This window comes from Phyllostomus hastatus, unplaced genomic scaffold, assembly GCF_019186645.2.
Source record: "Phyllostomus hastatus isolate PE091 unplaced genomic scaffold, TTU_PhHast_1.1 phas_contig_196, whole genome shotgun sequence".
Classification (NCBI taxonomy): domain Eukaryota; kingdom Metazoa; phylum Chordata; class Mammalia; order Chiroptera; family Phyllostomidae; genus Phyllostomus; species Phyllostomus hastatus.
This window is the reverse complement of record NW_025333709.1, coordinates 3,801,196-3,813,404: the sequence shown is the minus strand read 5'-3', so window position 1 is coordinate 3,813,404 and position 12,209 is coordinate 3,801,196. Positions and strand designations below refer to the sequence as shown.

Below are 12,209 nucleotides of genomic sequence, written 5' to 3'. Positions count from 1 at the left end.
GCATCCGTGTGAGGCTGTGTCTGCCCCACCTTGGGAGCCCAGTCTGCCAGGGCGGGTGAGGACTTCCCGGAGGAGGGGGCACCTGCACTTGCTGTCTTTGTAGCGTGGAGGAGGAGCTGGCCAGGTGACATGGGGCAGGGAGGGGCCGGAGGGTGCGAGGTTGTTCCAGAGAGAGGATGCAGCATGTGCACAGAAATGGGGGTGACGGGGAAGTGGTGGCCAGGGACCGTGTGCATCGTCTTGATGTCCCCTGGGACACACAGGTGGACGCTCAGTAAATACACCCGAGGGTCGCCAGGTGCACAAATGGACGGATGCCGTGTGAAGGAGCGAGGAGACCTCGCCTCCTCCGGAGACCAGTGAGGGTGCGGGACCCCGTGGCCCGTCCTGTGCCCCGTGCTCTGGCCCCTCACCTTGTTTGCATTCCTTGCAGCACAGGTCCTCACCTGCTGCACCGTGCACACACCTGTGGCCTGCCTCTCCCACTGCCAGGAGGAGGATGTGGCCGGTTCTGCCCACGGCTGTATTGTCCAGGGCACGGAACAGGGGTGGCCAGCACGTAGTAGGTATTCAATAAATGTGAACAGTCGTGCCCCGCCCCCCCCAAAGATGTTGAAGTCCTCGCCCCCAGCACTGGTGCGTGTGACATCATTTGGAAACAAAGTCTTTGCGAGTGATCGGGTGGAGGCCGTGTGGGTGGGCCCGCACCCAACAGGACTGTGTCCTTTAAAGGGGACATTTGAAGACAGACACGGTTGGCATGAAGGTGATGTGAAGACACAGGGAGATGCCATCTGTGACCCGAGGGGCACCTGAGACTGCCAGGAGCAGGAGCCGGGCCTGAAACAGAGCCTCCCTCACAGCCCTCAGAAGGGACCAGCCCGGCTGACAGCGTGGCCCTGGACTTCTGGTCTTGACAGTTGTGAGACCACACGTTTCTGAGGCTTGAGGCGGCCCCCTGCAGGCTGGTCCACCCCCTCATCCCTCTATCACCTGCATCCTAATCAAGTTTTAACTGTTTTTTTCAATTCTGAGCTCCCTAAAGGCAAGAATTATGTCTGAGTCATTGTTCTCTCTAGCGCCCAGCATTGTTTCCAATCCACTGAGAACTGTGTGCCGAGCACTGCCCACGTGCCAGGTATGGGGTCAGACCTGGGGACAGGGTGCGGCAGAGAGTCTGTGCCCAGTGCCACGGGAACCTGGGAGGGAGAGGGAGAGGGAGAGGGAGAGCTCCGTGCCTGCAGACGGCAGGGGCTCCCTGAACGCCCAGACTGCCGGAACAACGCCCTCCACGTTCAGTCCGCTTGGCAGTTTTACCACCCATGTTCACGTGCGCTGCCTCTGTTTCACAAACCAGCTCCAGCCCACGTGGATTTTGGGGGAAAGGCAGTACCAAGTGGTGGTTCAGCGGGTGGGTTCTGAAGCCGGCTGGGAGCTTTGATTCCCGCCTCCGTCCCTTACCGCTGTGTGGCGCGGGACAAGTCACTGAGCCCCACGGGGCCACCATGTCAGCAGCTGTAAAACGGAGCTCTTAATAGTAACTGTTTTAACCCGTGTCTACGAGGATACAGCGAGCTCATACACACGATACATGTGATGCACTTTGGGAAGCGCCTGCCAAACACACCGTACCTGAGACACTTCGTTGTTTACTGAGCACCTGCTCCGTGTCAGGCACTGAACTGAACTTACGCACCGGTCACTCAGGGCCTGAGCAACTCCGGTGCCAGCCGGGTTGAAAACCTGGTCTTGACACTTGGGATGGTCAAAGTCGGGGGTGGCTCTGAGAGTCACACCTCCCACTGTCTCTGTGACCTCCACGGGAAGGGTTTGCAACTGACTGACCACTGACCCTCGCTTTATTCATTCATTCTTCTTAGGAGTGGGAGCTTGTGTGGAAGCAAGAGCATTACTGCTTGACACTGTTTTTATTTACTGAAAAGTTATACTACTAGGAAAAGGCCCGTAAGTAACCTGTATATTGGTTATTTAACAGAAATGAGGTCCAGGCACGATCCTGTTTAAACGGATGTATCAAAAGGTCTCTTTTTAAGGAAGAGGGTCACCTGACCGTCCTAGGTGACCGCAGTATCGGCATTTGGCTAACTGGATCTTAACAAGCTGTATTAGTCAGGAAATCCTGGTCCTGGGTTTCTATCCGAGCAGTGAAAGTGCCCTTTGAGAAAAGACAGAGCGGTAGACAGACAGATATACAGGTGGACAGGTGGACGGATGGACACATAGTCTATTCCTCTGCAGGATCTGTCCACGGATAACTGTCCCTTCGCATCACCTACCCAGACAGGCAGACAGGTATAGAATTTGTGGGCATCATCACTGGGCATTGACCTTGGGCCCCACCCATTCCCTGCTGTTGGGTCTGAACCAGCGCTTTGTAACCCTGCCTGCCAGGGTCCGCAGCCTCGGCCTTGCACTGCCCCCCCGGCATCCCTGGCTGACTCCTGCCTGCCCCTGCCCTTGCCTTTAAATGCAACTCTCCCCACACGCTCACGCGCAGGCGCACACGAGCTGGGCTGGGTCCTGCGTGCCGACCGGGCCTGCCTGCTCCCGGCCCCGGGTCTGCTCTGTCTCTTTCCCTCTCCACTGCCTTCACTGAGTGGGCACCTACTGTGTGCCAGGCCCCGCAGCAGGCGTCTCATCAGCATTACAGCTGGAGGCGCAGGGTGTGACCCGAGCCAGGCAGGGGCAGGGACTGAATCAGATCATGTCTGGGAGCCCCTTTACTACAAGGCCCGTGGGCCGCACACGGCTCAGGATGGCTGTGCTTGTGACTGTGACCCAACACAAAATCGATTGTTTTTGTGATTATGTGTCGCAATGCATCTAACGTGTGGCCCACGACAACCCTTCTCCTTCCAGTGTGGCGCAGAGACGCCGGAAGGCCGGACCCCCGCTTCACGGGGAGAAGAACCGACACCGGTACTCCCTGTGCCACCACGCTCCCGGCGTGTGGGTTCCGGGTGAACACATTTGTGTGTGGAAGCACGAGCACTGCCCTCACGCGGTCTCTGAAGAGCAGGGCGGCCTGCTGTGAAAAGAGGCCGTGTTTGCACGGCTAATTCGAAGCGCCGGTAGCTGAACACAGAAACCACGCCGGAGTCTGTACTCACCAAACCCAGAAGAAAGTTACAAAAATATTTTATTTAAATGCTCAGGAACAATCATACATACCTAAAAATCATTCAAAGCTCATGTGTTAGACATGCTAAGACCCATCATTTACACGATGATGAAACCTAAAGAGTTATCATCGGGAATGCACAAGGGAATGCGTAGGACACGCCCCGCTGGCCCTCCCACGCCCGAGGAAGCGCCAGAAAGGCGGGGCCTGGGGTGGGCGCTGAGGCCGGGCTGAAGGCGCAGGCGCAGGCGCGGGCGCGCACCCAGCCGTCCTCCACAACCGACGGCCGCCCCTTCCCCGCGGAGTGAGGAGCCGTCTGGGGTGTCGGGAGTGCATGATGCATCTATCATGAAACTTCACCTAAATTTCTACACCAGTACTCTCTCCAAGGATTCAAACAGATTAGCACTGCAAATCGGTCATTCCTGTGTTGAAGAGAATATTCCTCTGTTGAATCTGAAAAATTCAATCATCACTTGGGTTTGAGAATGCTTAAAAGAGATAGTTTACTTTGATTTCAACCACGGTTCGATGAAGTGGCCATTTTTCCCAGAAAGCCACTCACTTCAAGGTGCAAAAAGACACTGTAGCTTTTCCACGTTTGGGATGCTTTCAGCTAGCTGGATGCTCATCATCCACTTCACATTCTCCTGCCTTTGAACCTGAAAGAAAGCCAGCATTTAGGCCCCACGTGAGATAATGCATATTGCGTTGTTGGATACAATGTTAAAAGGCCTGCGACACCACCTGTCTCCCCGCCACCAGCCACAAATCCACGTCAGCACTAGGTCAAAAGCCCCCCGCACGTGCAAAAACTCGGCCCTGAACGAGGGCGCACCCCGGGAGACAGGGAGAAGCAGGAGCCGTGGTCAGCCAAGGGCACGTGCTTGTGGGGACACCCGCAGACGGGGTAAAGGGCGCACTGAGAGCCCGGTGGCCCCTCCGCAGGCCCGTGTGCGGAGGGGACGCAGTGCAGCAGCACGGGTCACGGGCGCGCCAGCAGCCTTTTCCTCCTCTGTGTTCGCAGGAGCTGCCCCGTAGGGCTCCAAGCGGAGGGTGTGCAGTGTGTTAGCTGGAATGCCGGTTTGCCTTCCCGCCCCAGTGACTTTCTCAGCGTATTAACTCTTACTTCGCTGGATGCAGTCCCCCCACCCCCATAAACGAGTGTGTGAGCTGGACTTCCTCCACATGCTGCTGATAGCGCCGTGAAGGCGGAGACCACCCCTGTCTTTCCCACCACGTCCCCAGGCACAGAGAGTGAGCACGTTCGACCCACACGGCGTGAACAAATGAGTTACACGACACTCAGCAAACAGGCCCCCGAGAGAGCGGCAGGCCAGGAGGGGGCGGGGCCTGTGGGGAGGCGGGAGTTCCACCACTGACTCAGGGAAAAGGCTCACACCGTGTCCACCAGATTTTGATGATGCAGCCAGAAGAGTTAGAACATGACAGAATTTCTTCCCCGAAATGGGTAAAATTCCTTCTTTTCCCCAAGTTCCCAATCCTTAAAAACTATCTAGCCAATACTCACTCGTATGTGAGCTGGCTGCAGCAAAAAAGAAAAAGGACTACTCTGCGAACTCATTTACACTGGGCACTGCACGCGCGAGGCCTTCGCAGGGCGGCGCGCCACCTCCGCCAGGCAGTCCGCACTCGAGCACCGGAAGGAGGGAGGGTGGGCGGGGTCTCGGTCCCTGCGACCTGCATTCAGGGGGCGAACAGCTCCGGTGCGAACACGGGGGAGGGAGGTCACAGGCGGTCTGCGACGGCTGCGCCCCCTGGAACTGTCTGAAGGCCTTGCCCGAAGGGGGTCAGAATTAGCACCACCATCCCAGAGACCTTACCTTTCGCAATCACCCGAGGAGTGAGATCAACATGACAACTCCCATAAACTGGGTAAACAGCAGCGGCGGAGTGAAAAATGACCACACCGGCCATAAAGCGATGTTGAAGCTGAAAGAAAAAGTCAAGAAACACACGGCTGACAAATCCTGCTGTAATCTACACACGTGGGAGGGGGCAACCAAAACCGCCCTCAGAACTATCTTCTGGAGGGCGGGCCCCTTGTGGGGCGGGCTTCCTCCACTGGATGAGTGTTCTAGGAACCCAGCCATATCCATGTGCCAGCTGGCGTCGTTGTGAGAGGCTGTGTTCAGCTCCAGTGAATTTTTCTGAAGACTCTTTCCATGCGTTTGCCCATTTCATGGCGGGTGGCTCACGCACCCGCCCACACCGCCCTGAGTGCTCAGCAGTTTCTGACCAGACTCGGCGTGACCTCCATGCCCCACCCCCCTATTCATCTGGTCTCACCTGAACGATTTTCTTTGTTTCCCCAGGTGAGAAAGTCCTCAAAGGGAACTGTTTTGCCAGTGTGGAAGAAGTAAAACTAAAAAATGATAGAAGCTCTAAAAGGCATCAAAACTGACAAGTTCAGAAACTGTTCTGAGCAGTGGAAAAACGTCTCGATGGGTGCGTTGCATCAAATGAAGAGCACTTTGAAGGTGACTGACATTTAAGCATGTAAGAATAAGTACACACTTTTTTATAAATAAATTCCAGGGTTTTTTTTTTTTGGGCGGTGGAAGGTCATCCCTTTTTGTATATTTTACTACAGAATCCAGATTTAAAGAACTCACTTTTTTACTCAGTTTGGGACAGTTCATTCGGCCAACAATATTATATGTATATTTTCTCAAGAGATGTGATTTCTCAGCCCTGGCTGGCATAGCTCAGTGGATTGAGCGCGGGCTGTGAACCAAAGTGTCGCAGGTTCGATTCCTAGTCAGGGTACATGCCTGGGTTGCAGGCTATAACCCCCAGCAACCGCACATTGATGTTTTCCCCTCTCTCTCTATCTCCTTCCCTTCCCTCTCTAAAAATAAATAAATAAAATCTTAAAAAAAAAAAGAAAAGGAAAAAAAAAGAGAGAGATGTGATTTCTCAAACATTGGAAATATCACAATCTCTCCCAAAAGGACTTGGAACTGGGATCACTAACGGTCCTCTAGTGAGAGCTGGCTTCGTAGGAACTGGAGTCTCTGAAAGCTGGTATCTCCAGTGGGACACGGACTGAAATGGCCACAGCCTGGCTTCGTGCACGGTCAAACGGTCGTGGTAACAAGATGGTAAAGGCATTTCCCTGGCAGCACCAGGAGGGAAAAAGTGACCATCTGTGACTTTCTATCGCATTTCCCACGGAGGGAAGCACCACCCCGTCACCAGGGGAAGAACAAACACCTTCCGGGCGTGCCGGGGTTTGGGGGGCCGAACTTAGAAGAGCAGAAGTTAACGAGGGACAACGATCGTCAATTCAATGCTTCGGGTAGTTATGGATTTTAATATGTAATGCTTTAGTAAGCAGAACCTTCAAATAGCTATAATTATCCTCTTCTGAAGAATAAAATGACATTTCTGAGGGTGACAGGGGCCTTACAAGAAAATGCAAATTAACACACCTGTTTACCCACATGACTGGAGGGTTAATGACAGCCACGTCCCAATGTACCATGTCAACCACCCTTCAACTTCAACTACAGAAAGTGAGTCATCAAAAAACAGATTTAAACTGAGTATGCAGAAAAGTACATGCTTTTTCCAAAATCAAGAACCTGAAGGCGACACTGAGTGAGAACTCCCTGTGCATGGAGAGTGGTTTTTCTCCCGGACTGGTGGCATTGTGGGATTTATTTCCTTTGTACTTTCTGTAATTAACAAATTTTTCTTCAGTGAGCAAGTACACTTTTATAGACATTTCACTGAGTGCCTATGAACTAACAAAAAAGGATACTGATTTTGGTATTTTTACATTGTAGGAATAAAAGAATAACATCAACTGTAAGCCCGACAACAGGAAGCTGGCTGTACAAGTGATGTCCACGCAGCACTGACTACACAACTACCAAAAAGTGAGGTGCACCTGCGTGCACCAGTATGGGAGAATGTGTGCATGTACACACACACACACACACACACTAAACAGAAATGTGCACCTATGCATAAGAGACATATACTAGCATGTTCTCAATAGCATCCTTAGTACCACCACCAAACTGGAAGCAATCTAAACACTATCAACAGTAGAAAAAATGCACTGGGAGTCGGCTACCAGCTGGACTGCTAAACAGTAACGAGTAACTGTTATGCGTAACAACATGGATAAATCACACATAATGCAACACAGAAAGAGCAAACATAAAAGAGTATGTAAGGCCTGGCTGATGTGGCTCAGTGGATTGGCGCGACGGCCTGTGAACCAAAGGGTCACCAGTTCCATTCCCAGTCAGGGCACGGGCCAGGTCCCTGGTTGGGGGCGTGCAGGAGGCAACCACACCTTGATGTCTTCCTCCTTCTATGTCTCCCTCCCTTCTCCTCTCTCTAAAAATAAATAAAGTCTTAAAAAAAAGAATACGTAAAAATACATTTCTATATAGCTCACAAACACAAATCAAACAAAAGTAGAGTATGCAAGAGATGTAAAAGGAAGCAATCGGCACCGAGGCCCGGGTGGTGTTTCCCTGTGGCCAGACGGGCGGGGCAGCGGTTGCAGAGGGAGAAAGGGGCTGTGGGGGGCGGGGCCTGAGTGTCCTTCTAGCCCCAGGGGGAGGGGGGGTTACCTCAATGCCCCTTTCATGATTCACTCAGCTGCGAGATTTCGTTTTTCCTACTTTCTGTGAGCATTATGCTTCACAGTGAGAATGATTTAAAAAGCAAGTTGCAGAATATATGAGTATACAGCATTGTCACCATTTGTTGGGGGGGGGTTTGGCTCTTTTTTTTTAAATTGTTGTTCAAGTTCACTATTTGTGTTTTAAATAACTGAATACATGAAGAAAGGTATTACTGAAAAGGGAACCAGAGACTAGAAATGACAGGGGAACTATTTTCCCGTTATCCCTTTTCTTGCTCTGAAATTTGCACCACGTACGTCAGTGCCCGAGCAACAGAATGTCTGCTCCCGCCCGCTGTGTCCCAGTGAACTCACCAAATCCCCGCTGCGATAAAGGCCGCAGTCGTGAGGGGTATCAGGGCCGGGTACCGGGCATCGTAATCCCCAACCCCGCGGTACCACTCCAGGTAGAGGATGCAGAAGAGCGCAATGGACAGGCTGAGAAGCAGCAGGGCGCTGCCAGCGAGGAACCAGCTGTGGAGACAAAGACGATGTCAGGGTTGGCGGCGCCTGGCAGATCAGCAGACACCATACAGGTTTTCCCTGACCGCCTAAAACTCCATTTCTGCGAGCGCAACAACTAAAAAAAGGAACACAGGGACCCACAGCTTCGCGACCCCCGACCTCGGAAAGTCTCCACCTCCTGGGAGGCGAGGGGAGAAGGGATGAGCCTGGGACCCACGGCAGGACAGAAAAGTGCGACTTGAAATACAGGTGTGCATATGTACTTTCATACACTAAGCAGGCAAAACAGACCCCTGGTTACGGAGACACGTTTTCTTTAAAAATACAGAGAAGAGAACAGCTTTCTGTTTGTTTCTGAACTTTTGAGTGTGACAGTAATAACAGGCACCACTCACTCCTCCAGGTAGGGTTTCTTAGGATGCTGAAAATCAGTTTGGAAGATGGTTAGTTCATGGTGCCTCTCATAAAAGATTTCTAAGTGAAGCCCTCACATTTTTAGAAGATGTCCAATGATCCTCCAAGAAGCAATGCCTTCCTTCTCGCCTCTAATTATACCCAAGACCTGACTCAGTTCTGTGTGTGTGACCCCACTGACCTCTTCCTTCCAGCCCCTGCTGGTCATGGGAGGAGGCCGGGTTTGGGGAACAGAGTCCCTTTCCCAGCCAGTCCCCCAACTCCACCCAATACCCCCATTTATCGTTTGCTTCTCCATGGGGAGAAGACTGACATTCCATGCAGTAGACAGAGGGGACACAGGGGGCTGGAACTGTCATCAAGTTCACAGGTACTGAGCGGACTTCCAACAATGGCAAGGTTCCAGATTGCTTTTATGATGATGCAACTCTGGACTTGAGAACTGTGGGAGGCAGGATGCAGTGGTTAGGAACACAGTCTTGAACACCCGAGTCTGAATTCAGCTCTGGCATGACCAGCTTTCTGACTCCCGCCAATCAGGGCACTGCGGCGTGCTTCAGACGTACTGACGGTGCTTACGCACGAACAGCTGCGACAAGGAAATCGTGCCCAGGACAGCGCTTCAAGCCCCAGCAGGGGTCCCTGTTATGCCACTGACGTTCTTTCTCTCCAGGTCAAATATTTCCATGCTCCTTTTGAGGGGCCTTCAGAGACCTCTCCACACCACAGTTCTCAGTCCCTCCTTCTAGAGCTCCTGCGCTTTATCTTTGCAAAGACCTCTAGTCTCTACTTTCTCCTCCCGTGATTTTCTTCTCTCATTTACCACCTTTCTCATCCGACAACACACCTGTGCTGAAAGGCACAAGGAAGTAACTTCCGTCTCACCCACTCTGCTACACACGCCCCGGGCATGCGCTGACTCACCTAGCTATCATGAGCACCTCCCAGTGCCGGGCCTAGCAGACACCAGGTACCTGCTAAGCATTTGAAGACTTCAACGGACAAAATAAAACATGAAAAATAAGACAAGGGTGTTTAACGTATGAACCAGCAAAATTTTCTTACCTACTGGTGTGAAAGTTTTCTTTAATAGTTTTAAAGAAATCAGCATAATAGGTCACAACAATGGAGGCCAATATCCAAAATCCAGAATGGATATTAAGTCTTGGAAGAGGTTTCTGCTTTTTCTCAACAGCTGCAGAGGCTCCTGCAAATAAGGGAGATTTCTACTTATCAAATTACCATGAGTTCCTGGGGACAAATTAACCTGTTTTAAGCCAAGTAAGAAAATTTTCTAGGGCTTTCTAAAAACCAGATTCTCTCCCAGCATAGCACGATTTTTTTCTGCAAAACCACCAACATCAGCTTATGTTTGCAGAAATAATTACTAGGAGTCCACTATAAAACATGTTCTATGTAGTCAACTTTTTTCCTCTCTGTGAATTTTGAAATCAAATTTACATATTCAGTCTTTCAAAAAGAATGATGACATCTGGTAGTGTAAGAATTTTAACATTATGTTTCATGTTTCATTTAGGAAAGTAATCAGCCCTATTAAGGCAGATGCAAAAGGCAAATGTTAGAGCACAAAAGGGACCTGTGATTTTCCAAAAATACTACTCATAACTATTTATTTTAAACAAACACAGCCAGTTAAGGCAGCTCAAAAGTGGAAGGGGCATGCTGGATCTAGTCCTGGGACCCAATATGAAAGAACCTGCAGCCGGGGCGGGGTCAAGCTCCCAGGTGATTGACATGCCCCTGGTATACATCGGAGGCTCTCAACCTTTAGGATTCCTAAGAAGCTTGTTCCTAGTACAAATTCTGGGAGATAATACCCTCAAATTTTATGACCCAGAATGCCTGGACATGTTTTCTGTTTTAGAAGGTATTAAATGCAAATGGTTTACAACACACAGGGCAAAAAGGTCTAAAATGAAATCCACCTCTCCCAGTTCCCCTGCCCAGAAGCAATGGCCAGTATCCCCTTCTGGGTTCTTCTACGCTCTCCGCCTCTACAGGAAAACACACAGCGCACAGCATCCCAGACCCGTCTGTACCCAAAGGGTGGCAATACCACCCCTGTTCTGAGCCGCCCTTTGTTTGGTCGATTTTTAGAAATAGAACCGGTGAGTATTTTTAATGGTGTTCGATCGTCATTCCTGGGGATCCTAAAGCGCTGCCTGGGATGAAGATGCGCGGGGCTACGTGATCTCTAAGGATCTTTTATGACACTAAATAGCCTCCTTGCCAACTACAGGTAAGCCTTGACAAACGAAACCCGCCCCTCCTGACCCGGCAGGGCTGCGGGAGACCCGCAAAGCCGGCTGTTTGCGGGCGCCTCGGCCCCGGGAACCTCGGCGCGCTTCGGGGCGCGCCCGCAAGAGCGCCTCACCCTGCCTGGCGTAGCCTTCGCCGTCCAGCGACGCCTCGGCGTCGAGCGCAAACAGGTATCGTCTCCGTAGCTGCTCCCGGGCCCGGAGAGCGTCCATCTTGGCGTCCTAGGAAACGCGACGGAAGTGACGTCAACCCCCCGGAACCGCGGGTATCGACTTCCGGATGGATGGTTTCTTTCTGTGAGCGCTGGAGACGGTATTGCTTCTAAGGTTTTAGTTGGTGAGAATCTAGGGCAGAGTTGGCTTCGCAATCAGCGCCCTCAGATCCGCTAAATGATTTGAGTTTCAGATTGATGATGCTCTCACGGCCGAAAATATCCCATTTTTCCGGGGGACCGACATTACGGATGCCGCCTGCCTCGCTGTGCTCTCTGCCTCCGCAGGTGCCCAAAGCTGAGCAGTACCCTCGTGCGGGCCTCGACTCCCAGCCCCCAGCTTCTTTCTCACTTCTCCCCAGCGGGACCTCGGAGGAGGAAAGGACCGTGGGCGCCAGCTGTTGAGCCTCAGGCCTGGCATTGACCACTCGGGTGGACTTGGGCAAGAAATAAACCTCTCCGGGCCTTTCCTCTTCTGCACCCCGGGGATTATACCTGCCTCCTGCATTTGTTGTGGGGTTTAAGTGCGAAGCATCTGTGTATTGTTCATGTCAACACCCTTTTTCCAACTTCTGAGCAAATTCACCGACTGGGAATGTGGGACCTAAATTTATACTTTCCCAGAAAACTGCCATCTCCCCTCACTCATGCTCATAAATCGAAAAGCACTGTCACTAATTCACAAGGTTTTCTGTATCAAGAATCCTATCACACTCCTACCGTGTCCTGTGTTGAGTGTGCTTAACCATTCAGACGTTTACTGAGCACCTACTGTTTGCTTGGAACTGTTAGGCATCGTGCTAGACAACGGAAAGAAAGATGAATAAGACGTGATGTTACACTTGAGGAGCTCCTGGACCAAAGATGAGCTCAGAGCTGTGCTACAATATGTTGCAGTATTTACGAATGTATGGAAGCATTTTCTTAAGTCAACAGACATTCCCTGAACAGCTGCATCTGCTAAAAATGCCAAGGAAAGAGTGAAGTTAGAGTCTTGTGGAGGAGACGATTTCAATACAGTGTATGGAAAC

At 51.5% G+C, this 12,209-nt stretch overlaps 1 protein-coding gene across 1 annotated transcript; it reads right to left on the bottom strand.

Moving 5' to 3' along the window:
• Positions 1 to 3,143: 3,143 nt before the first annotated feature.
• On the bottom strand, positions 3,144 to 11,200 carry TMEM128 (transmembrane protein 128). Its single transcript, XM_045834444.1, has 5 exons — positions 11,083 to 11,200; positions 9,753 to 9,894; positions 8,124 to 8,282; positions 4,987 to 5,095; positions 3,144 to 3,804 (listed from the first exon to the last, which is right to left on the bottom strand). Exons 1-4 carry the CDS (start codon positions 11,177 to 11,179, stop codon positions 4,996 to 4,998), a joined length of 498 nt encoding a protein of 165 aa, XP_045690400.1. The 5' UTR covers positions 11,180 to 11,200; the 3' UTR covers positions 3,144 to 3,804; positions 4,987 to 4,995.
• Between the last annotated feature and the right edge of the window lie 1,009 nt (positions 11,201 to 12,209).